At 49.0% G+C, this 26,156-nt stretch overlaps 1 protein-coding gene across 1 annotated transcript; it reads left to right on the top strand.

The window, feature by feature from the left end:
* Window positions 1–132: 132 nt before the first annotated feature.
* Window positions 133–25,725, top strand: RRM1 (ribonucleotide reductase catalytic subunit M1). The gene is made up of 19 exons (XM_030555714.1): window positions 133–251; window positions 1,552–1,640; window positions 4,991–5,168; window positions 5,874–5,974; window positions 6,767–6,826; window positions 10,687–10,726; window positions 11,507–11,669; window positions 12,343–12,484; window positions 13,069–13,152; window positions 14,630–14,791; window positions 15,492–15,571; window positions 16,136–16,337; window positions 17,711–17,860; window positions 19,370–19,591; window positions 19,877–19,953; window positions 21,026–21,161; window positions 21,882–21,977; window positions 23,818–24,006; window positions 24,616–25,725. The coding sequence occupies exons 1-19, from the start codon at window positions 233–235 to the stop codon at window positions 24,802–24,804; spliced, it is 2,379 nt and encodes a 792-aa protein (XP_030411574.1). The 5' UTR covers window positions 133–232; the 3' UTR covers window positions 24,805–25,725.
* The last annotated feature ends 431 nt before the right edge of the window (window positions 25,726–26,156 follow it).

Here is a 26,156-nt window from a genome sequence, read left to right as displayed (position 1 = left end):
GGCAGAGGAAGCGCTGGGCCCCGGGCCGGTTTGGGCAGGAGCCCCGGGTCGGGCGGCTGCCCGTATCGAAGATGGCGGCCGCGGCCTCCACCGGACGGGAAGGGGAGGGGGCGGGGCGCTACGGCGGCGCGACGGGATCAACAGCGCGGTTGGCGGGAGCGGGAAGCGGTAGGTCGCGTCTGGAGCTCAAACACCCACCCGAGAGCGCGAGCGCCCGGCCCGAGCCGCCGCCATGCACGTGATCAAGCGAGGTGAGACCCCCCCGGTACCCCTCCGGGCTCCCCGCCCCCCCTCAGCGGGCCCCCCCCCCCCCCGGCTCCGGGCTCCCCGCCCCCCCTCAGCGGGCCCGGCCCCCCCCCCCCCGGCTCCGGGCTCCTCGCCCCCCCTCAGCGGGCCCAGCGCCCCCCCCGGCTCCGGGCTCCCCGCCCCCCCTCAGCGGGCCCGGCCCCCCCCCTCCCCGGCTCCGGGCTCCCCGCCCCCCCTCAGCGGGCCCGGCCCCCCCCCCCCCCGGCTCCGGGCTCCCCGCCCCCCGGGGGGCTCAGCGGGTCCGCCCCCCCCCCCCGGCTCCGGGCTCCCCGCCCCCCGGGGGGCTCAGCGGGCCCGGCCCCCCCCCCCGGCTCCGGGCTCCCCGCCCCCCGGGGGGCTCAGCGGGCCTGGCCCCCTCCCCCGGCCGGTCCCTTCAGGATCTCTGGAGTGCGGAGCCCCCAGCCTGGTGTGGGACCATGGACACCCCCAGCTCCCCTCTCCCTGAGCGGGCACCTCCCTCCGCTGGCACCCAGCCCCAGGGGCTGCCCCCCGGCCGGCGGGCTCCCTCCCCCATGTGAGGGGGCTCCCTGCTGCTTCTGCTTGCTGGGAGGGGGGCACCCCCGCCGAGATGGTGCTGACCCCAGCAGTGTGACACCCCTAACGCCAGCCCTCCCTAGCCAGTTCCTCCTTCCCCAAGGGGAGAGCGCACAAATAGCGCTAGGCACCCTGCCCCTCACGTGTGGATCCCCCTGCACCTAATGCTGTTCCCTGCCCCACCCGCCTTGTCTAACTCCTCTTTCCTGGAGTGGGGGACCCTGCAGATGGCACTGAGCCCCCTGGAGTGTGTGCCCCCAGACGTAACACCGGCCCCCTGTCCAAGGCCTGTCTGTTGGCATATGTGAGGACATCTACTCCCTCTGACTCTGGATCTCTGCTAATTCCCCTCTCCTTGAGTGGGGAACCCCACAGGTGGCACCACTGGAGGGGCAGCCCCCCTGGAGATTGGGATCCCTACCTCCTGTGACTCTGGGCCTCTAATATCTGGATCGCCACCAGTCCCCCTTTCCTTGAATGGAGAACCCCACAAATGACATCAATAATCCCCCTAGGGCTGGGCTCCTCAGGTGCTGCTCACAGAGCTGTGGAGCAGAGCCCTTGGAGTGTTGGGAAGAGCACAGAGATAAGTTGGTAGCCATAGATGGTGGTGAGGCCCCACAGACCCCTGCTGCATGTGACTGGCTGTGTTATTAGTGCTGCTGTATAAAAGCCCATCTCTCTTCCCCTCTCTTCCTATACACCTGGTAGATGGGCGCCATGAGCGTGTCATGTTTGACAAGATCACCTCTCGGATCCAGAAGCTCTGCTATGGACTCAATGCTGACTTCGTCGATCCTGTGAGTTGATTTGTATCCTCTCCACCTTCCACCATGCTACAGTGGTGATCATTGAAAAGCCACCATTTGTAATCCAGGTGCCACCTAGTTATTTCCCTTTCTTAGTGTAAGGCAGTGGTCACCAACCTTTTCTGGGTGGCAGGCGCTGGACGACGACCCACCGAGGACCATGGCCAGTGAACAAGCATCCACTGAAATGCCGAAAAGCATCATCATCAAGAGAAATCGCTGCTGAAATGCCGCTGAAGTAGCAGCATCAAGAGGCGTTGCTGCTGAAATGCTGCCAAAAATCAGTGGCATTTCGGCGGCAGTGCCTCTTGGTGATGCCGCATTTTGGCGGCGACACCTCTTGATGACACCGCTTTTCAGTGGGATTTCGGCGGATGTTTGCCCATCAGCCAGTACGCGTGTGCACGTAGATGCCCTGGCGGGCACCATTGCTCCAGCGGGCACTGCGTTGGGGACCACTGGTGTAAGGGGAGATGTTGGCATGTTCCATCACCCCTGCGTGTGAACTGTTGGCAAATGCTGCTTTTTTAATGATAACCACTGTGTCCTTTTACTTTTTTTTTATACAGTAGAACCTCAAGAGTTACAAACACCTTGGGAATGTTCGTAACTCTCAAATGTTTGTAACTCTGAACTTAGGGTTGTTCTTTCAAAAGTTTACAACTGGACGTTGACTTAATACAGCTTTGAAACTTTATGCAGAAGAAAAATGCTGCTTTCCCTTTATTTTTTAGTAGTTTACGTTTAACACAGGACCGTACTGTATTTGCTTTTTTTTTTCTTTTTTTGTCTCTGCTGCTACCTGATTGTGTACTTCAGGTTCCAAATGTTGGTGTTTGTAACTCTGAGGTTCTTCTATGACTGGATTCTTTCAGAGATTTTTGTTTGCCTTTCGTTCCCTTACAGGTGCAAAGTCTGAGACAGAGATTTGTGTTTACCTGTTTTAAATTCCCCTTGGTGGATCCCTCAAACATGGTTTGAAGTGATCATGTTTCTGGTGTTAGGAAGCTCCGTGCCATTTCATCTTGAATATTTTGCTTCTCTTCATTAAAATAGTGTAGCAATCACATGGCTTTTTTAAAAATGTCCTTTTTACAACTCTCTTTATATTTATGTCCATGCCAGTCTGAAGGAGAAGTACTAGTTCTCTTTGTTAAAACACAAAAGTGTTCTTCTATCAGAAGTGAATTTCCCTCCCTTAACAGTAACACTGCCCTATTCGTTCCAACAGCCTAGGAGTTGATATTGACCCTGATCCTGCAAGCAGCTCCCCTCAGTAGCCATTCATGGCCCCATTAACATCCCTGGGTTTTTTTCATGGACATGAGAGTCCAGCTGTGTGGGGTAAGTTGTAGGATTAGGGCCAAGGGTCACAAAGGCCCTGTCTTTATTTATGTCTGTAAAACACTTAGGATGCTGTCAATGCATTACAAATAAGAAGTAATACTTCTCAAAGAGCATTACAAAGAGGCAGGAGAATCATTATCCCTCTTTTCCAGTTGGGGAAACTGACACATGGAGAGGTGTGTTGTCTTGCTGTCAGAGCAAGGAATCAAATCTAGGTCTCTGGATTCCTAGTACAGCAACCTGGTGACTGGGCTAATAACAACAAAGTTAGTTACTTTTTACTTTTACTTCTACTCAAGATAGTTAAGTCCCAAGAAGACTGCGAAAAGCTACAAAAGGATCTCAGAAAACTGGGTGTCTTGGCAACAAAATGGCAGATGAAATTCAGTGTTGAGAAATGCCAAGTAATGCACATGGAAACATAATCTCAACTATACATATAAAATAATGGGGCCTAAATTAGCTTTTACTACTCAGGAAAGAGATCTTAGAGTCATTGTGGCTAGTTCTCTGAAAACATCCACTCAATGTGCAGCAGCATTTAAAAAAAAAAAAAATTCCATTGGGTAGATGTGAGAGAATCTCCACTTATTCCCTAATAGTTAGAGATTGATCTAAGCCCTACGACATGAAGTTTTATGTCTCTTGCCAAACTGTTTTAGTATTAACTATTTTTAGTTTAAATATAACAAATTACATGCCTGATCAGGCATGTGAAAAGTCAGAATGCTGTTTGGAGTTTGAAAATTCCTGAGCAAGTACAGGTTTGGATGTGACGTTCCTGCTTTTGTGTTACCACTTCAACAGGACACATCAATATTTAGGCAATGAACTGCATACAAAACCTTGTGCACGATCAGATGATTCCTGATCAATACCTCATTTTTATATTTCTTGCCCCCTTCATTCCCCCAATATGTCGCTAGACGTTTGTAACTTTAAGGCCTGGTGCTTTCCCTCTGTCAAAGCAGCTCAGTCTATAAATCACTTTTATCATCTGGTGTTTAAAGTGAAGCACATATTGTAATAACTTTGCTTGCAAACAGAAAATACGATGCTAGCCATTAGGAAAATGGAGTTCTTCTAGACCAGAGGTGGGCAAACTATGGCCCACGGGCCACATCTGGCCCACGGGACAATCCTGCCCAGCCTCTGAGATCCTGGCCCAGGAAGCTAGCCCCCAGCCCCATCCCTGCTGTCCCCTCTCCCTCACAGCTTCAGCTCACTCGCTCCGGCATAATGCTCTGGGCAGTGGGGCTGTGAACTCCTGGGGCAGTGCAGCTGCAGAGCCCAGCCTGACCTAGTCGCCGTGCTGCGTGGTGGCATCGGCGTGGCCTGGCTCCAGCCAGGCAGCGCGCTGGTAGCGCTGCCAGCCACCGGTGCTCCAGGCAACATGGTAAGGGGGCAGGTAGTAGGGGGCATTGGATAGAGGGCAGGGGAGTTTGGGGTGGTGATCAGAGGGTGGAAGTGTGGATGGTGGTCGGGGGGGGGGAAACGGGGTTGAATAGGGGCAGGAGTCCTGAGGGGGGCAGTCAGGAAGGAGGCGGGGCTGGATGGGGTGGCTGGGGGCAGTTGGGGGCAGTCGGGCAGGGGTTCTGGGGGCAGTCACGGGACAGGGAGAAGGGGTGGTTGGATGGGACAGAGGTCCCAGGGGCATGAGGGAAGAGTTGGGAATGAGAGGAGGGGTTGGATGGGGCAGCGGGGCTCTGAGGGTGGTCAGGGGACAGGGAGTGGGAGTGTGTGGATGGGGCAGGGGTCCCAGAGAGGCTGTCAGGGAATGGGGGGTTGGATGGGACAGGAGTCTGGGGGTGGCAGATAGGAGGTGGGGGCCGGGTCACGACCCTCTCCCCTAACCGTCCCTCCATACAATTTGCGAAACCTGATGCAGCCCTCAGGCCAAAAAGTTTGCCTGCCACTGTTCTAGACTGTGGCTGTAAAGATGGGTTTGTCCCTGAAACATAGGTAGCTAACCTGCAGAATTCTGATTTCCCCAGGCACAGATCACCATGAAGGTGATCCAGGGTCTGTACAGTGGTGTCACAACTGTGGAACTGGATACACTGGCTGCTGAGACAGCTGCAACCCTCACTACCAAGCACCCTGACTATGCCATCCTAGCAGCAAGGATTGCGGTCTCCAACTTGCACAAAGAAACCAAGAAAGTGTTCAGTGGTGAGTGTGTCCATGGGCACTTGGGTAACAACCTGTGCTCCCTTGTTGAGGAGGGAGCCAGTGGAGAGCTTGGAGCATTAGAGGATATGACTATGGTAAACTTGTTCTTAAACAGGAGTGATTAAGCGTTGAGCACATGTATCTGAGACTTTTAGTTCCACTGGCTCGTCACCTGGCTGCTGGTGATGCTATCGAATGGCTGGGCACACTGCACATACGCTGAGAGAGTTTGATTATGTAGTATTGCCCACAGTATAGAGAAGTTTCTGCTGGACCATTTCGCTGTTAAAACCTGGATGGCCTCACTGTCTCTCTCTTCTCATCCTAAAATAGAAACAGCTGTGTAAGGATGAGAAGAGAATAAATTAAAAAAATTTAAGTTACTTTTAGCCAAGACCCATTTGGTAAACTTTATATGGACTAGGCTTATTTAGCATCTATCTGACTACCTGGACACTTTGTGTTCCTAGAATTTTTTTCATAAAAGCAAATTATTTTGGGGCTTCTGAGTAGTGGATATTCCCTGCCATTGGATAGGTAGAACAACAAACAAACGTGTATTTTTTGAAGACACTCCGTGTGGGCTAGGTTTGGGAGAAGTGCAGTGGTCCAGGCATGTTCAATGTCTGTAATTATAGTTTTCAGACTGTGTAAATAAGTCTGTGAGTGGCTTTTCTTTGACTCTTCTTTCCATTTCCTTTGTAGATGTCATGGAAGATTTGTACAATTATGTAAACCCTCATAATGGCAGACACTCTCCAATGATCGCCAAGGAAACACTCGATATTGTCTTGGCTAACAAAGATGTATGTAGCACTTCATGAGATCTGATGTTTGTAAGATCCAGCAAACTAAGTTCTGTGATATTTTAACCTTCTAAATACGAAAGTAAACCATGTTGGTTGTAGGACCAAAAAAAAAACCGTGCACTGATGTAAATACTAACACAGACGGTGACTGCTCCATTTTGGACAACAGCATTTGGAATTCTGACCACTGAAGGGTACTTCTGATGCTGTTATGTGAAGGACATCTATTCCTGCTCTTATATGTCCACCAGCACTGTAGGATTAGAATGTCTGAGGCTCATTTGGTAGTTGGACAAAGAGTGGCTCTTAACTTAATAAAATAACAGAATCTCCTCATTTATTTAATAGAGAACAGTCTTTCAAGAATGGAGATGAGGTTTGTTATCTGTCTCCTTTAGGTTGCAACCTGAGTGTGATTTATTTATTTATTTATTTATTTTTTTATTTTTTATTTTTTTTAATTCTGAATTTTCCTGTGTGAGGTCTAACTAGAATGGAGGTGTATGACTGAGCAGGGCCAGAAGCCAGGATGTTGCCCTTAGTGGGATTTCATTAATACTTAGCATAGGATGCCAGCTGCATTTGCTAAGAGAGCCTTGCATATGCTGGTTTTCTGCCTGGTACCTGTAGCTATGGAATCATGTTGAGGCCAGAAGCATGAAGATCAGAGGCACTGAGCAATAAGAGCACTGTTGTTTTGGTAATGTGAAGCTGTGTGGGTCTGATGTTAAGGTAGATGATTTCCTCAGTCAAAGTGCCTAACCTGTCTCTGAATTGTTTCATCCCCAGCGCCTGAACTCTGCCATCATCTACGATAGAGACTTCTCCTACAACTACTTTGGCTTTAAGGTAAAGACCAGATTTCATGTGAGAGTGAAGATTTAATTGTTTTTTTTCTCGAAGCCTTAACAACATAAGGAAAAAACCTAAATCATTTTCATTGCTGCAGAAAGAGACTGTAGTAGTGAAGATGATTTCCAGAAAACAGTGGCCAAATTGAATGAGCCACATGCTCCTTCCTCTATGATTTCTCAGCCTTGCTTTGTCTATGGTGCCTGAGGGGTATGCCACTATTTTCTGAAAGCTTCACTGTGCCATTTTTATCTAGCACAAGTGCTGTTTTTGACAGCCTCAAGACATCCATTAATGCACATTTAAATCCTTTGAGTGTACAGTTAGTTGGCCTTGGGGCAGGAGGGTGGTGGTGGAAAATTTTGCAGGGGAGCATACTCTTGTGCTGTAACTAATAAAGCAACCTGTTTTGGTTGGGATCATGTGCAGTGGGGCTCTGCACAGTCACTCAGCATTGCAGTATATGCTCATGTGTTTAGCCCTCTGCACAGCTTCTGCACCGTTGTGGTGGACTTGCATGCTTGACTGGTTTAGTTTGTGTTAGTTGGGGATTAGGAACAGGACACAGTCCTATCATAAACTGAAACTATTGAAGGGGAAAGCAGGAAGAAAGGATGACTGTATATGGGAGCCCTGGGCCAGTTGAAGCCCAGCACCTCTGTTTGTAATGACTCTGAAGTTGTCATGGTATAAACCCCCACTATGAACCTTAGCGTCCAAAAGATGGGGTACCAGCATGAATTCCTCTAAGCTCAATTACCAGCTTAGTACTCGTAGCGCTGCCACCAACCAGGAATTCCAGTGCCTGGTACACTCCGGTCCCCCCAAAACCTTGCCCGGGGACCCCCAAGACCCAGTACCTCTGGATCTTAACTCAAGGAAAGTAAACCCTTTCCCTCACCGTTGCCTCTCCCAGACTCCCCCTCCCTGGGTTACCCTGGAAGATCACTGTGATTCATACTCCTTGAATCTTAAAACAGAGAGGAAAATCCACCTTCCCCCCCTCCTTCTCTCTCCCCCTCCCAGACTCTCCCTGAGAGAGAGAGTAATCCTGACACAGAGAGAAAATTAACCTTTCTCTCCCCCTTCCCTCCTCACCAATTCCCTGGTGGATCCAGACCCAGTCCCCTGGGGTCTCACCAGAATGAAAAAACAATCAGGTTCTTAAACAAGAGAAACTTAATTAAAGAAAGAAAAAACAGTAAAAATTATCTTTGTAAATTTAAAATGGAATATATTACAGGGTCAGCCATAGACACTGGGAATACCCTCCCAGCCTAAGTATACAAGTACAAATTAAAATCCTTTCAGCAAAATACAAATTTGAACTCCTTCCAGCCAAATACACATTTGCAAATAAAGAAAACAAACATAAGCCTAACTCGCCTTATCACCTAGTACTTACTATTTTGAATCTATAAGAACCTGTATCAGGGAGATTGGAGAGAAACCTGGTTGCACGTCTGGTCACTCTCAGAACCCAGAGAGAACAACCACCAAACACTAACAGTACACACAAAAACTTCCCTTCCTCAAGATTTGAAAGTATCTTGTCCCCTGATTGGTCAGGTGACAGCCAGGGTCACTGAACTTGTTAACCCTTTACAGTCAAAAGAGACATGAAATACTCCTGTTCTATTAACCCTTAACTATCTGTTTATGACAGAAGTCTACCTGCCAAATAGCTTCTCTCTATAGAAGAAAAGTGGGTGATGTGGAAGCTAAATACTCTGGCCTGGTTGTCTGCAGAATTTCCCAGTGTGAGGCTGCAGCCTCTTTGACCTGGGTTGATGTATTACAAAGCCAGGGCAAATGTGCATTCCGTTGTAGCGTTTGGGGTGTAAGTTCCCTGCTGCAGAGGCATTGGACGCTCTGCCAGATTCTACTTTGCACATGCTATTCCTCAAGGAGTAACTGAATCCAAACACATCAGGTCTTCATATTCCAGATAAAAGCTTTCCCCCACTGTTCAGACAAGCTACACATCTGTCCCCTGCCTGTCCTCCCATTTATCTCTGTGCATTCTTCCGTACTGTTGCACAGACCCTTCTCCCACAGCCAGTCTGCGTTGCCCCTGTTTTGTCCTCCATATCCACCCTTAAAACACACTTCTTCAGGGAGCCGTTTAGGGTCCAACCCTGTGAAATACCTACTGAAGTCCATAGGAGCCGAGAGTGCTCGGCACTTCATGTGTGTCACGGAGTCACCGGGCGATGCTCTGGAACTGCTCCCCACCAAGCCAGTCAGGACTTTGGGGAGCCTCCTCTCCCTTGGAGCAGACTTGTTCAGGGCAAGAAGCTCACACAGCTTCACCTCCTGGGTCTCTCCTTGGAGCATTCAGCATCCTCTGCCCCTCCGTGCGCTTCCCACAGTGAGTCCACCCCAATGGGGTCCTGGGGAAGCCACCGGGTTCTGCACCCCCACTTTGCAGTCAGACGTGACTCTCAGCCAGCCAGTAAAACAGAGGTTTATTCGATGACAGGAACAGGGTCTAAAACAGAGCTTGTAGATACAGCGAACCGGACCCCTCGGCTGGGTCCATTCTGGGGGGCAGTGAGCCAGACCCCCAGGTCTGCCCTCAGCCAGCTCCAGACTAACAACCAACCCCTCCCAGCCCCTCCTCTCTGCTCAGCTCCTTTCTCGGGCCAGGAGGTCACCTGATCCCTTTGTCTCCAACACCTTCAGCTGGCACCTTTGCAGAGGAGGGGCCCAGGCCATCAGTTGCTAGGAGATAGAGTGTCAGGCATTTAGGTGCACTGGCCCTTGGCTCTGCCAGATACTTAAGAACTGCCATGGGGACACTGAGGCACCAATACAGTATTCAGAGAAAACATTAAGAACTTTCCCAGTTCGTCACAATGTGATTGGTCACTTAAGCCCTAGCTCTGCCCTCCTTGAAGCTCTAACAAAATCAGCCCCCCAGTTCAGAACTGGGCAGGGAAGACCCCCCCCCCCCAGCACTGGGCTCCCTGTCGCATCCCCCTCCTCCAGGTATGTGGACTTAAGGAAGAGAAATTTCAGGGAGGAGCCAGCAGGAGACTCAAGCTGATAGAGCAGCAGCATAAACAGAGACACGGATGATGCCGTCAGTATTTTCTACGCTTCTGATTAGACATTCTGTCCCCTGTGCTGATTGCTGTTTGCTCCAGCTCCCTTTTCCACCCTCCCCAGTGTCTTCACCACAGCCTGTCTGCACACCTGCCCCTCTTAACCTTCCTCCTCTTCCTTCACTTGTTTTCCCATTTACTTTATTCCTGCCTCGCTACCTGTTTCAGCTCCCTTCCTATCCCCATCCAGTCTTGTGGAACTAACATGATTGCCACCATTGCACTGTCTGCTCTTCGTTATACACACTTCCCCTACCTTTGTCTATTGGATTGTAAGCTCTGGCACAGCGACTATCTACTACGTGTTTCTTCAGTGCCCAGCGCAATGAGGCTCTGATCTTGGTTAGTCCTTAGGCGCTACTGTCCGAAACATAATTAATGATGACAGTATTAGGGAAATAGTACTCTTCCCCCTCCCCCAGTCTCTACCAAAACCATGGATCAAAGGCAAATAGTAAACCTTACCATGCATTCACTCCTTTATCTGTGCTGTGTCTGCGTAGATTGTGGACTCCTCAGGGCAGGGCCCTTGCTGACATATGACTGGATAGCATCTAGCCCACCTCGGATGGTATATCAGTAATAAAGGTTGCAGAAGAGCAGGGAACTAAGTTTGTATAGGAAACCTGGTACTGGAAGAGCCAAGCTGCTTGAGAGTTGGGTTTTTGGTCCCAGAGCATTGTGCATTAATCGGTACAGCTTTTAAACTGGAATCTGAGCGACTAATAACTGGGATGCTTTATTTTTTAGACCCTAGAGCGCTCCTATCTGCTGAAAATCAGTTCCAAAGGTAAGAACGGACTGTTCCTGTTGGATGTATTCTCTGCTGGGGTCTAAATGGGGCTAGGTAGCTTCCTTCACTATTTTCAGTGTCCATTATTTTCCAAGAGGGTACAGCATATTTGTAATTTGCTTTTCCACATCAGAAAGACTTGCTTGTGTGTTCCCCCTTCATCCACAAATGCTCCCTCCCCAAACATCTTTTAGTAAGCAATAAGCATCTCTTTGCCATAGCTGCGGGAAGGCTTGTAATTATTAGTTACAGTGCCACATTGAGTTTAGTTGGGTGTTTTGTTTTAAATAAGGGTTGCATGGGGCACTTCATGCATTCAGCGGATGGATCCTATTGGCACAAAGACCACTCATGCACCAGAACACCCAGAATGTGTTCATCTCTAGCAGGCTGATACCACATTTTAGGAATTGCGGTGCGAGAAGTCCATTTGCAATCTCACTGTTTGGTGTTTGGATATTTGTAATAGAGCTGAAGTTGGCATGGCTAGAACGCCATCAGTTTCAACTGTTGTCACCACGTGTCTGAAATTTCTGGGCATCCATAATAGTGAGAGATTATTTATTTATTTATTTATAATGTACCTCGAATCCTATTATAATGTAGCCTCTGATTCTAACCACTTCAGTATAAGTAAAAAAATTGGGGCCTAGAATCCTGACCCTTCAGGCTTCTTCAGTGACATATTTTAGTCCCTCTTGTTTGCACGATCCGCATCTGTCAAAAATGGCTTTAAATGGAATCCTTATATCCTGTTCTCTCCCTTCTGGTGCCTAGTCGCTGAACGCCCCCAACACATGCTGATGAGGGTATCGGTGGGAATCCACAAAAATGACATTGATGCTGCTATAGAAACCTACAACCTCCTGTCTGAGAAGTGGTTTACCCATGCATCTCCCACACTCTTCAATGCTGGCACCAACCGACCTCAGCTGTCCAGGTACCTCAGGATGCCAGGCTTGGCTCACAGTATATGCAGAGGAAGGTGCTGGGCAGGAGGTGGTTTCTGTTCGAATGAAGTGTCCTGTGACACCTTTTTAAATGGGCAGCTGCACTTTGGTGACCCTTAATTAAAATTATCTGTAATTTGTCAAATATGGCCCAAAATGTATATATATTTTTATATTTAAAGAAAAAATCTACAAAAGCCTAACGCCAATAGAAGTGCTTCCGTAACTATCTTTTTAATTCCTAAAAATTGTTTAAACACTCCCTTCTCCTGAAGTGAATTAGAACCTAAAAGTGAAATTGACTAGAAACAAAATTAATCATGGCTATTAACTATTCGTTGTCCAAGCTTAGATGCTAAAAACACAAAAATAAATGGTAAGAAATAGATTTGATTTTTAAAATGTTTTAGTATCTGTGTTACTTATAACTTAGGTTTAAAGAAATTAGCTTTTTAAAAAACCTCAGCTGCGCATGTGAACTTCTTTAAAAAGTGAGAGCTTTACAATGCTCTGCAAATTGCATCATATCTTTGTTTCAGTTACCTGACCCCTAAAGCGTTAATGATACCAGAGAACCCCTGGCAGGTTTCTGCGTGCCTTCTATGGTATTGTTCGCTCTGATTTTGAATTGTCTGATGTCAAGTCCCGTTTATTTCCATTCAGCTGTTTCCTGCTGTGTATGAAGGATGACAGCATTGAGGGAATCTATGACACTCTAAAGCACTGTGCACTGATCTCCAAGTCTGCCGGTGGAATTGGTGTTGCTGTGAGCTGTATCCGAGCCACTGGCAGCTACATTGCTGGGGTAAGTGAGTAAATGGCACACTACGCTGATTTATACCTTCACATATCAGGGAGGTACATCTAACCCAGTAGCTTGCACCTTCTTTTTACGGTATGAAGCCAGATATCATAGCGTTCCTATTACAGTGCTTTGGTTTCAGACTGAGGTATGTTCAGAAAGAAAAGTCAATGTTTCATCAGACAATTACTTATTAATTTGTAAAGAAGACAGATATTAGAGCAGATACGTCAGGACTCATAAACTTCTGGATTTCTCCGTGTTATGCATGAACAATAACACCTCTTGCAAGTTTCCAAATAATGCTTTTGAGTATTTTAACGCAAATTTAAAACAAAGCACATTCAAAATATGGCTTGTATAAACAAATGCTTATTAGAACCCTTGTTACCTGACGGTGAGTGCAACTTCCATGATATATTTAAAAACTTAGTTCTCTTGTAGCCAGCTTTTATCTGCAGTGGGCAAGAAATGGCTTTCGTTGTAAGGGCCTTGATATTTGCTGTGTCTCATTGGCAGTCTGTCTAAGAGCAGCCTCACAAACCAACCAGCTTCCAGAGGTTGATGGTTTTCATGTGTCTTTGCAGACAAATGGAAATTCCAATGGGCTTGTCCCAATGCTGAGAGTCTACAACAACACCGCCCGCTATGTGGATCAAGGTGGTAATAAGGTATGTCATCTTCCAACCAGGAAGGAAGGTGGCAATGGAAACTTTAATTGAATGTCTTAATGAGCCAGCAGTGGGCTGTGGAAAGATTGATGATTAGCACAGATGAACTGGAGCAATGGCTCTGCATGGCATGTACTAAAAAGCAGTATCCTGTTCCCATCGCATGGGTATTTGGTTCTCCCTTCATTACAAACTGCACAGTGCAAGTGTACCTTTCACTGCCTATCCTCTGAAAGGAGTGTCACAGTATTTAAGGTAGCAAGGGCCCACCACTTTGTATCCCAGGCCACCACCTTCACCCAGTACCCTCGCACTAAACCAAAGAACCAAAATGAGATCAGAGTATTACAAACCACAGGAGATTCAGCTAGTATGTATCACAGGCAGAGAGCAGGGGGACTGACGTGCACCAGTGCATGAGGCCCATGCTGTGGCAGTGAATTGATTAAGTGAGATATACCCAGATATTCCTGTCAGGTGACCCGTAGCCACACACTGCAGAGGAAGGCAAACCCCCCACAAGGTCACTGCCAGTCTGACTTGTGGGTGAGAGAGGAATTTCTCCCCATATGGCGATCACTTAGACTTTGAGCATGCGAGCAAGAACCAGCCAGCCAAGTACCTGAGAAAGACAGAGCATGCTCGGTGCCGCCTCAGCCTTGGCCCAACCCGTCCAGTGTCCCGTCTCCATCTGTGGCCATCCCTCATGCTTCAGAGGAAGGAGATAAAAAACTCCCGCAGAATACACTGTGGAGTGGGAGGGGAAATCCCTTCTGGATCTGCAGGTGGCTCGCTGAAACCCTGGACTGTGAGCTTTTAGGAGCATAATACATAAACTAGAAGCGAGCCCCAGAACTGCTGAGATCTGCCCCACACCATCACAAGCAACCACATCATACAGTTACACTCATAACTTTGTCCAACTCTCTCATAACTAATTGTCGTGCCCCCACAACTCTTATTGGGAGGCTACAGGTTCTGTTTCTGTAAAATGCCCACACCAGTAAGGTCAGCCTCTTCCACTCATTTATAAGTAGCTCCTGGAGTGCCTTAGGTTGAAATCCAATCTAAAATTGTCCGGAAAGACTCCTGCAACAAATGAAGCACTCCACAAATCACCCAGAAGTCAGTAAAAGCTTGACCAGGCAAGGAAGTCTTTTACGTGCCCAGCTCTTGTTGAGCACCGGAGTTGAAGATGTTTCAGATGCTTGTTCCTTTTGACTGAAACACCATGTGGCCAGCCCCAGAGAACTCAGTCCCAGGAAGTGAGAGTGAGTGTGACTCAGCACCTGGTGTATCTGCCTTGATGGGACTTCAGAAAGACAATGGGGGAAGTTATTTGGGCCCCAAACCATGTAGGATCTAACTGTGCACAGCTGGTGTCCATGTTTACACAGCAGCTATGCAATTATCACTCTACTCCCATGTGTTTCCCCTGCGTGTCTGGTTCTGATCTTGGCCGTGTTTTGTCTGACAGAGACCCGGGGCCTTTGCCATCTACCTGGAGCCATGGCACTTGGACATTTTTGAGTTTCTTGACCTGAAGAAGAACACCGGGAAGGAGGAGCAGCGAGCCAGGGACCTCTTCTTTGCCCTCTGGATTCCCGATCTCTTCATGAAACGGGTAGAAACTAACCAGGTGAGGAGATGTGTTGGTGCAGGACAGGGTCGGTTAATGGATCAGTAGCATTATTGCAGAGGCTGCTGCACGACTCTGAGATGGAATTTGAGATGTGCTGTCTCTTCCTACCAGCAAAAGAACTACCTAAAACAGTTGCTGCAGAGCAGCTTACCTATGCAGATAATCTACAGAGTGTTTTGGATGAGCTGTAGGGCACTGATTATACCACATCACGTGCATCTTTGCTCGGCCTCAGAGCACTGTTCACTCACCCTCTTGTTCTCAGATTAATTTTTGACCTCTGGAAATTTCTTTTAAATGCTGAAAAGCTGCAGTAAGTGAAACATCGAGCTTTCCTCAATAAACAGCCCCCCTTGTGCCTGTGCACATATGCTTCAAAGTGGGTTCTGTTTTGAGGAGTAAGCAGTCATTGCAGGCTGAATATTATCCTTCAAGCGGAGGCTTAGGTTTATCTAAAATCAGTTGCCTGAATAGTTTTAACTCCTACTAGTTTGCATAACCCTTCCCCTTCTGTGAAATTGCAGGATTAGCCTCATGTTTCAGGAGGTGGAAAAATTAATTTGTTTGTCGTTTTCGCATCAGTACTGTGCGTAGGTCAGGAGGTGTTCGCTAGTTATCCCGGGATAGCAGATTTCCATTCTGTTGATGGAGATGGGATATCTAAGGATCTTCTCTATCTTTTTCCTCTCCTTCATAGGACTGGTCCTTGATGTGTCCAAATGAGTGTCCTGGCCTAGACGAAGTTTGGGGAGAGGAGTTTGAGAAACTATATGAGAGGTATGAAGAATGGACAGAATTCAGAGCAGAGCTGGCTATTTACATCCCCCATTCACTGAGTTTCCATCCCTCTTTATATGGGTGGCTGTGTCTGTATCTGGGAATTTGGAGCCCAGTGCTGTCCTACCATGTCCCTGTGAGTTCTGTTCATGGGGTTATTAATAAGGATGGTGAGAGGGGATGTCTCCTCCCACATTGACATTCTGCCCAAGATGGGGACAAGCCTGAACGATGATCTCTGTTTAATAAAGACAAACAGGGATAAATCTCAGTAAGGGGATTGGTGGCTTCAGGTTGGACTAGTCTCATTTGTTGCCTGCAATGCAGGAGAGAGTGCACTGATCAATTTCATGCCCCTTGTGAGTGGGAGCAGACCCAGCATCCTGTCCTTAAGTCATCTGACTGGCCAGTCAGATCTGGCTTGGACCACAAATAAAAGGATCTGGCTGCCCAGAGAAGTGTTGCTGTACTAGAGAAACCCCCCCTTCTTCCCCTCCCCATTCACCAGCTCTTTGTTGAGCCCAGGGAAATAAGCATTAAAGGAGCATTTGCTTCGTCTTGCAGTTACGAGAAGCAGGGCCGTGTCCGCAAGGTGGTGAAGGCCCAGCAGCTGTGGTATGCCATCATAGAGTCTCAGACCGAGACTGGGACTCCTTACATGCTGTACAAGGACTCTTGTAACAGGAAAAGCAACCAGCAGAACCTGGGAACCATCAAGTGCAGCAACCTGTGCACAGAAATAGTGGAGTACACCAGCAAAGACGAGGTGGGTAGGGCCGTGGGATTTACTCCAGCGCTGATGGGGAAGCTGTGCCTATGCCTGGCTCGGATATTCAGATACAAATCTATTTTCAAGTGACGAGAAGCTTTGTCTTTATGAGTTCTTCCGTTTGACCTGTTTTTTCCCCTATCTTTGGGGTTCTGGGAATCATGGCCAGGGGATCTTCAAGACAGACAGTTAGGGAAACTGCATGGCATGTTGAATTTAGGAAGCCATCGTGTGTGTCTACGGCTTTTCCATAGGCTGTTCATCTTTTCCTATAAGAAGTGGGTATAAGGGCTCAGTGGGGAAGTGCCCTGCTCCATTTCCACTTGCCATGGCTGCTATAAGGGTGGGTGGGGCTCGTAGTCACTATGGGGGGCTGGGGCTTATATTGGTGCTTTGGTGAAGCCTGTGCATCCTGTTTTCTATGGGGTCAAGAGGGAATCATTGAAACCTCCGGAGTCTTCGGGCCCTAAACAGGATGCTGCATAACTGAGATCTACGCAACTAGCTGTCTGCTTTCTGTCCCTTGACTGGGGGGCAGCTGCTCTGGGCACTAGAGGAGCAGAGTCCCTAGTGAAGCAGAGGAAAATCGAGGAAAGGACCAATGCCTAGCACAGTTTTGGGCATAACCAGTGTAATACCACGCCCCCAGTGGGTCGTCGGCAGTGGGGGGTCTAACCTGAGACCACTAGGTCTAAAAGCAGGCGCCTCTGCTGCCTGAGCTAAAGGAGACAGCTCAGTTAGCTCAAACGTTCTAGCCCTTTACACAGCCACTGTGTAAGCACGGGTTATGCTAGGAATTGTTGGTTTGATCCTTCTGGAGCTGGCAGGATTGTATAAAAAATGAGCCAGGAGAGGCAGCCTGCATATCCTGACCTAGCAGGACAGTTAGTGCTGGGATCAGCCACTCTAATGTTGTGGCAGAGCAAGGTGATAGAGGAAATGGTTGGGGATCAGGGTCTGGAAGGCAAGGAGAGGCAAGACCTTCAGCAGATAAAGTGAGCAGAACTCCCATAGTGCTGAGGGATATCCGCAAACCTACAGGGATTCCTCCACTTTCTTCTAAGATGCCTGGTACGGCCAGTATCACAACAGGACTAGATGAGCTGGAGGTCTGATCCATTACAGCATTCTCTATGTTCCTACAGAGGTCAGGGATCTTCAGGCAATCTACATACTTGCCACTCTTGGGCAATGGGATACATAGGATGAGGCAGATGTTCTGCCATCTCTGCCGGTTGCACTGACCTGTTAGTTTCATCTTCCTGTGTCCATTTCCTCCAGGTAGAGAACATGCTGTGGGGGCTGGGACTCTGTTAGTCTCTTGTATTGCCTAATGTTGGCTGATGCTTCTGCTCCTGTTGCTGTTCCAGGTTGCGGTTTGTAACTTGGCCTCCATAGCCTTGAACATGTACGTCACGTCGGAGCACACTTATGACTTCAACAAACTGGCTGAGGTCACCAAAGTCATAGTCCGAAACTTGAACAAAATAATTGACATCAACTTCTACCCTGTGCCAGAGGTATGGGGGAGGGTGCAACTGGGCTGGAGTTGGGGTGGAAAGGACCATGTGAACAGTCTGGGAACAAGGGAGTTGCTGTTTTACAGTTGGCTGGATTAAGGTTTAAGCAAAATTGATCCTGCTATTGCATGCTATAAAATTGTCTGGAGTTCTGAATCTGGCTAGTAAGTATTGTTTTCTGCAAATAGAACTGTGGTAATGAAACACCCATCTACCCTGCTGCAGCAATAGTCCATCATTGGTAGCCTGGCTCAGCACCCTGAAGCTTGGCAAATTCCAGATGTGATGGATGCTTAGTTGGAGCAGATTCCAGAGTAGATCTTCCCCTACGAATGCTTTGCATGACTCACAATAGGACATAGACAGTCCCTTCCCTGAAGAGCTTACAGAGTAAGGAAGACAGACATGGTAGAAAGAGTGCACCAGGAAGGCTGAAGGAAGTCGTACGAGGTGTTTGGTTTTATTTATTGCTGACTGTTTTTGTGGGCTTCACAGACATACCTCTCAGGAGGTGGAGGGGGGTTGTAGTTTAGTGCAGAGGAATTGGGAGGGCATTCCCTGCATAGGGCAGTGTGGAGATGGTTGAGGGAGAGTGAGACTGGCTTCCTTGGTGGGTGGAGCAGAGGTGAAAGCAGATCGGTACGCTGTAATGGACTGGCTTCCGCAGGCGGCAATTTAAAGGGCCTGGGGCTCCCAGCAGTGGCTGGAGTCCCAGGCCCTTTAAATTGCTGCCAGAGTCCCGCTGCCAGAGCCCCAGGGTAGCGCAAGCAATTTAAAGGGCCCGGGGCTCTGCTGCGGTAGCGGCGGCCAGATACCCGGGCCCTTTAAATGGCCCCTGAGCCCTGGGGCTCCCAACCGCCTCTCCAGATGGTAGTTCTGGCAGTGATTTAAAGGGCTCAGGGCTCCCAGCTACCGCAGCCAGAGCCCGGGGCCCCTTAAATCTCAATTTAAAGGGCCTGGGACTCCAAAGGCCTTGCCTCTTCTGGTTGAGGCCACGCCCTCTGCTCAGGACTCCGGTCTACCGGTAAGTCTGTTAGCTTACTTTCACCCCTGAGGTGGGGCAATAAGAGACCATGGGCAAGATCCAGGCTGGAGTGGAGTTTTGCAGGTTTTGAAGGAGAGAACAAGGGCCACGCTTCTCAAAAGTGACTGGTGATTTTTGGGTGTCCAGCTTGAGAGTCCTAAGAAGGACCTGATTTTTCAGGAAGTGCTGAGCACCCACCCTCAGAGCCCCAGACTCCTTTAAGGGGCCTCAAGTGGGCACCCAAAGTCACTTGTCACTCTTGGAATACTTGGCCCTCGTCCTCCCCTTCAAGGCCCTATGTAACATCAGGTAACAAAGAACTAGTAGAGGGAATGAAAGAGAGATTTGATGGACAAGGAGGCGAAAAGGTCAGAGCCTGTTTTGTGTGGACCGAAGGGGGTGGTGGCCACAGGAGTGAGTGGATGTGTTGTCAGGGTCATGTGGTTCTGATTTCTACCTTATATTGTCCTCCCCTTCAAACACAGGCTGAGCTCTCCAACAGACGCCATCGTCCCATCGGCATTGGAGTGCAAGGTCTGGCGGATGCATTCATCCTGATGAGATACCCCTTTGAAAGCCCCGAGGCCCAGTTGTTGAACCAGCAGATCTTCGAGACCATTTATTACGGTGCTTTGGAATCCAGCTGTGAACTCGCCAAAGAGCATGGCCCGTACGAAACTTACGAAGGCTGCCCGGTCAGCAAAGGCGTAAGTAGCAGCGTCAGGTCTCCAGTAGAGTAGAACTAGTGTGAGGGCACTTAAAGTGGCTGGCTGAGTAATCACTAGGCTAACTGTTCACTATCCACTAGTGAAAATGTGGTGTGCAGGTCTGCAAAATTCTAATAACACATCTTCACTGTCTGATGCTGAGCGTTGAGTACTGAAGTGACTTTTTTGTTTGATTTTACATGGTGGTTTTCAAAGCACGGATGAATTGCTGCCCTTACCCCAAAGAGCCGCTGTCTAACTCAGCCCACGCCTCTGTTCTTTTAGATCCTACAGTATGACATGTGGAATGTCACCCCTACTGACCTGTGGGACTGGAAGGCTTTAAAGCAGAAGATTGCCAAGTGAGTAAATGCCCCAATGAGTTTTGCTCAGTTTGTGTTAGGTGCAAACATTCTTTGATGATGGTAGAGAATAAAGTTTTAATTGCCTGAATGTGCTGGTTTCTTTTGAAAAAGATTGTGTAGAAATGGCACCAGCTTACTGAACAGATCAGCTTTTAGTGACAAGTGTTTACTGTCTCCTATTCCCACTAGCTCTGGAGATTGCGTGCAACCAAGACTGAACGAGCTGGGCTTTTCTGGTTCGTGCATTTCCAATAGACTTATTTGTTCAGTTCTGGTGGATTACAGATCACTGCATTTGCATAGGTGTGAGGTGGAAAGAACCCAGTCTGGCCCTAGGAGCAGAAGCTGGGTTTGCAGGCTGACAGGGAAACAAAATGTCTAAGCTGAGCACATCGGATCCAGGAATCATGGAGAGACAAATGTGAAGCCTCTTGATACTTTAAGATTCACTTGAAGGGGGTTTAACTTTCAGGTTTCCCTCAACAAATCTTTCACACTGTTACTTTGAAAGGCGAGATATATTTGCCCAACTTGGCAGTCAGAAGGCTGCACATTTTTGGAGGCTTTTTCCTTTTACCTGGAAAATCTTGGAAACAAGTTTTTTGGAGAAATCCTCTGCACATCCACTGGGGCGAAGAGGATGTATTTTCATGCAGTGCTTGTTTGTCAGTCCACCTTAATCTCTTCCCCATAACTGAGCCATTTGCGAAGCTCTTGTGAGGAGGAGAATAGCTATGGTGGAGTTACACTTCCACGTCACCCAGACTGCAGAGTGCTTGTAGGTGAACGCTGAGCTTGTATTTTCAGTCTGTGTGAGGTGTTTCAGGTCAGGCTGTTGAGATGTGGCGGTGAGGATTTAGGGGGCCTAAGTGGGGTTAGAAAGGGCACTGCTGAATTTGCTTGCCCTTTCTATTTTACAGCATGGTTCCTTGCACCGAACTCTGATTCTTCTCTTTCCAAACTATGCTTAGGGTTGTGCTTTCTGGTGGGATTCATCTCGCAGGTGCTGGTGTCTTTCTCTCATTGGCTGAAACTTTAACCTCTGATTGTCCTTGCCTCTCTGCACTAGATACGGTGTTAGAAACAGCCTGCTCCTTTCTCCAATGCCAACTGCTTCTACTGCTCAGATCTTGGGCAACAATGAGTCCATTGAACCCTACACTAGTAACATCTACACACGCAGGGTCCTCTCGGGCGAATTTCAGGTAAGGAGGCCGGGGCAAATGTGGTAAATGGCTTTTAAACATGCAGGCTTTTGACAGCCAGCAATGTTCAGTAAGACAGAAGCAGCACATTGGTTAGTCAATTTATTTACCCCGTATGTCCCTCTTCCATGCAAAAACATGCCAAGGAAGATAAATGACTAAGCCAGAATGTTCATACAACGCCATAGTATGTAACTTGACTGCCCTGGGATATGCTGAAGGGGCCTTAATTACAAATTCAAGAAATGCTAGTTCTGCTAGAGAAGGTCCCTCTGAGACCTCCGTGTTGCTTGCAGGATTGATTGCCGAGGGGGGGAGATGCCTAGGTCTTAGGGAAAGTTCAGAGGCCACAAGGCTCATCAGGGAAGTGTCAGGGGGAAAGGTTTCCGCATGTAAAGCATTTACTAAAGTATATCGACAGGAGGTGTAATTAACATACAAATGGTAGGGCACTGGTCGCACTGCAGGAAAAGGAGGCCCTAAATGAAGGGAGAGATTTAGGGATAGATAAGGGGAAAATCTGAGGAAGGGCAGTAGCACAGTTGGCTAGCTCCTTAAAATGTAAGATTGGGTTCTGTGGCTATTTGGGGGCCTGTCTGCACCATGTAGGTGGGGATGTCTCCTGCAGGGGAGTTATTCCTGCCATAAGGCACGCGATGGGCTCTGTGAGCACACAGTTCTTCCCTTCCCTGTACATCTAACGGGCTCTGCTGTCTACAGATTGCAAATCCGCACTTGTTGAAAGATCTGACGGAGAGAGGCTTGTGGAATGAGGAGATGAAAAACCAAATCATCGCCCACAGTGGCTCTGTGCAGGTATGTGAGAGGAGCTGGGATGAATGTGGTTGTGAAGGCAGCAGGTCAGGCGTTCCCAGGAGCTGGCATGGGTGTTTGAGGAGGAGGGTGAGACCTGCCACACATGCTCAGTGTGTTTCACGCTGCTCTGCCTTTCAGCATCTCTGTGGAAGGGGAGGGCTGGGATGTTGCATGCTGGCTCTGACAAAGCAAAGAGCCTCTGAGAAGCGTTAGAAGAGTTTTCTGACCACAGGGTTAACTTGCCATTTCTGAAGTTTTCTGGAATGTGTGCAAGGGAGGCCTCCACTGGTTATACGCGTTCCTACCAATTAGTAGAACAGGCACTAGGTGGATGAGTTGTTCCCTCTAAGCCAGGGGTTCGCAACCTTTTTCTCTCTGAGGCCCCCCTTGACATGCTGTAAACATTCCAGAGCCCAGCAGGGCCGGGGTACCTTGGGGTAGGGGCCTTGGCATAGTGTGACTTCTATTTCTGGGGAGCAGGGGCCAATGGGGCTTGAGCCACCTCTGCATAGCGGGGTCCAGAGAGGGAGCCCCACTTCCACCCCGACTCACCTCAGCAGGCCACCCGTCTGTCTGGGCTGGGGGTGGGGTGCGCAACCAAAAATTATAACTCAAAGTTGAGGGGCTTAGATCAAGAAGTTTGAAAACAGCTTAGGGTGCAGGGAGCAAGTATCTAGGGGCTGTGTGCAGACAGGGTAGCTCAACTTTCAGGGAGAAAGTAGCTGGGGCTGTGTGGGCGGAGATGGCTGTGGTGCAGGGAGAGCGGTGGCTGGGGCTGTGTTCTCACAGGGGGTGTCTGGTGCCGGGAGGGGGTGGCTAGGGGTTGTGTGTGGGCAGGGGGTAGCTCAGAGTGCAGGGAGAGGGGTATTAAGGGCTGTGTGCTGGGAGGACTCTACTGTGGTCCCTGTTCCTGGACAGGTCTGTCAGCCACAGAGCCGGGGATCCCCATCCAGGGGGCTCTTACTGGCTGCCTCTTCGGGAGCGAAGGGGACTGGGAGCTGAGGAGCAGCTTTAACCTGGGGCACCAGCAGCAGAGGGAACTCTGGTGCTGTGTGCCCCCATGGCACCAGCCAGAGCAGCAGCTGCCCTGTGCTGTCCGGCTCTGGCTTCCCACCTGCGACCTGGCCAGAGAGTGGGGAGAGGAGATTTTTGAGGGGGGGAGAAGCTGCCCCTGGGACCTCTGTGCTCTTGCGTTGCAGTTTGGGGGTGAACAATGTCCTCTGCTCATGGACTGACAGCTTCTGCCCCACAGGGAGCACCAGGGCTCTGGGATTCAGCCCCGCACCTCCAGGCTTCCACCCCACAGGGTTGGAGGGGTGTTGGGGATCGAGGCTTCAGCCCTGTGCCTCCTGGCTTCAGCCTCACGGGAGGTGCCGGAGATTGGGAGTTCAGCCGCAGGGGCCTGTGGACCCCTGGTTGAGAACTGCTGCTCTAAGCTGTCCCAGAGAATGTTAGTCTGCTTAACTGTGTGTGTAAAAGGGGGAAACTTCAGAGCAACCAATAGACCTAAACCAAGAACCTGCTATGGAGATGTTGGCACCCAGACATGAAAAGCAAAGGAGTCTCTTTGGGCTCAGTAAATTGCGCCCTTGAAACATGCTGAGGGTGAATGCCCTGCTAATAAACCCCTTTTCCTTTGCCCTGAGTTGGGAGCTCCCTTTCTTGTCCTGATTGGCTAAGGGGTTCTTGCCTTGGAGATCTGGTTGAACAGGGCCTTCTCTTTAAAGGTGTTGCAGTGCGGTTTGGTTTTAGCCAGAGTAGCTTGTTACAGGTCGTCATTATGTGACTATTAAGGTAGTCATTGGGAATGCTGCCTAGTAACCAGTCCTCTTCCTTTCAGAACATCCCAGAGATTCCAGATGACTTGAAGCAGCTCTATAAGACGGTCTGGGAAATCTCCCAGAAGACCATCCTCAAAATGGCAGCTGACAGAGGCGCATTCATTGATCAGAGCCAGTCCCTGAACATCCATATTGCAGAGCCCAACTATGGCAAACTCACCAGCATGCACTTCTATGGGTGGAAGCAGGTATGCGGGAGCGGGAGCCTACTTGCTAGTTGATAGCATTCGGGTTGATGCATTGGTCACTAAAAGTTGGCTCACATGGTTCTTAGAAATAAAAGTCTGTTTCCCTTTCATTGCCATTAGCAATATCTCTCCACTTCTGCGGCCTGGTCTATACGAAAAACCTAGTTACATCACCCGTGGTGTGAAAACCCCTGAGCCCTAAAGATAAGTCAGCTTAGCCCCTGGTAGGTAGTACTAGGTCAGCAAAGGAATTCTTCTTTCAGCCTAGCTACTGCCTCTTGGGAAGGGGGAGTCCCTTCGCCTACAGGAGAGCCCCTCCCATCGGTATTGGTAGTGTCTACATTGGCGCAGCTGGAGTGTTTCAAGAGTAGACAAGCCCTGAGGAGGAATGACTAGGTGGTTTGGGGCATTCCCAGCATTGTTCCCATCTATGGATCCTAGCATGGTAGCCATAGATCGTTAGCTAATACTGTGGGGTGGCTATGTCCTATTGGGGGGCCATTAACGAAAGCAGCTGCTTGGCTTATGGGAAGCGTGTCTCAATAGCCAGAACTCAGCCTGAGCTCCAGCATGGTATGATTCCCTGACTCACGTGCTTTCACTCTGCAGGGTCTGAAGACAGGCATGTACTACCTGAGGACAAAACCCGCGGCCAAGCCCATCCAGTTCACCTTGAACAAGGAGAAGCTCAAAGAGAGAGAGAAAGTGTCCAGGGAAGAGGAGGAGAAGGAGAGGAACAAAGCAGCCATGGTGTGTTCACTGGAGAACAGAGATGACTGCCTGATGTGTGGCTCCTAACACACCTGCCCTTGGGTGCCAGCATAGCTGCTCCATCTGGCTTAATCTCTTCTAGAGTAGATAGGTCTAGTGTTACTTCAGTATATAGGGTCTTGCTGGGACTGTTATGAGGGGTGGTCAGGGAGTAGTGTACAATGCTTTCCCCATCCCGAGTTTGGGGCCTGTACACACACACACACACATCGCGCAAAAGACGTTTATATGTATCACTTTTGCAGCTGAGCTTCTTGGAAACTAAGTGCTTTTGTATAGTCTTGCATTATCCACTGTAGATAGAATTTTCCTAAACGTGGACAGGAAAAATGCTAATACCTGTTACCTTAAGGTGCCTGTGCCTGTGCACTTCAGACAGTGAGGAAAACCTCCCTGTGCTGTGCTCTGTTGTGGTCAGGAGTGTGTTGTGTTAGACTGAGGAGTTTTGCTCACACCTGCTCGAGCGACCCCTCACAAGATGCTCCTGGTTCTCCCCAGGTGCTGGGGGACAGACCGGCTATGTGTACATGTCACATGCACGCTTCTTTGCCATCTGGCCAGAGGGGAGACAGAGCATTGCACCAAAGAGGGGTTCCCTTTTTTTCCTGATACCAGGAAACAGAAAAGCTGTTGCAGCACACTTGTCTGTACCAAAAAACCTGGGTGCTGGTCAGCTTCTGAGTAACTAGCTAAAGTGTCCTGCTCTGAGAGATTCCTGCTGAATTGCGCACTCTGTCTCCTTTCAAGAGCCAAATCCATCTGGCTGGGCTAATTGTTTGATGGTTCTAAAATAAATGTTTTTACCTTTCTGTTCTTAACTTCCCTTACTAAGGCAGTAGGACTTCAGTGGCCTAGTGTTTGAGTATTTATTGAATTTGCATATCATGCTTATTAACTCAACTCTTTAAACTAGCTGAAGACAGTAATAAAGTCTGAATGTTGAGGGCATGTACAATATCTCAGTACTATGATAGAGTTGTAGACCTGCTGGTCACAGGGTATTATGGCCTTGTCTATACTGCCACTTACAGCGCTGAAACTTTCTTCACTCGGGGGTGTGAAAAAACACCCCCCGAGCCCTGCAAGTTTCACCACTGTCAAGTGGCAGTGTAGATAGTGCTACAGTGCTGGGAGCCATTCCCCTCGCAGAGGTTGGAGCCGCCACTACTCAGGCCTGTTTAACGTTGGCTATGTAGGACATACCCTTGGAGAGACAAGGTGGGTAAGGGGATATCTTTTTACGAGGCCAACTTCTGTTGGTGAGAGAGACAAGCTTGCGAGCATACACAGAGCTCTTGAGGTCCTGGAAATGTGCTCTGTCACAGCTGAACACAAGGTGGAACAGATTTTTTAGGGTAGTGGTTCTCAAACTTTTGTAC

The sequence above is a fragment of the Gopherus evgoodei genome, chromosome 1, assembly GCF_007399415.2.
Source record: "Gopherus evgoodei ecotype Sinaloan lineage chromosome 1, rGopEvg1_v1.p, whole genome shotgun sequence".
Taxonomy (NCBI): Eukaryota; Metazoa; Chordata; order Testudines; family Testudinidae; genus Gopherus; species Gopherus evgoodei.
Note: the sequence above shows the minus strand (reverse complement) of the source record. Positions and strands in the feature narration are given on the sequence as shown.

Bases quoted from the DNA above. Each gene is read 5' to 3' on its own strand.
- RRM1 (XM_030555714.1), top strand. The intron at 1,641-4,990 runs GTGAGTTGATTT...TGATTTCCCCAG, and splicing joins ATGCTGACTTCGTCGATCCT to GCACAGATCACCATGAAGGT. The intron at 21,162-21,881 runs GTAAGGAGGCCG...TGCTGTCTACAG, and splicing joins TCCTCTCGGGCGAATTTCAG to ATTGCAAATCCGCACTTGTT.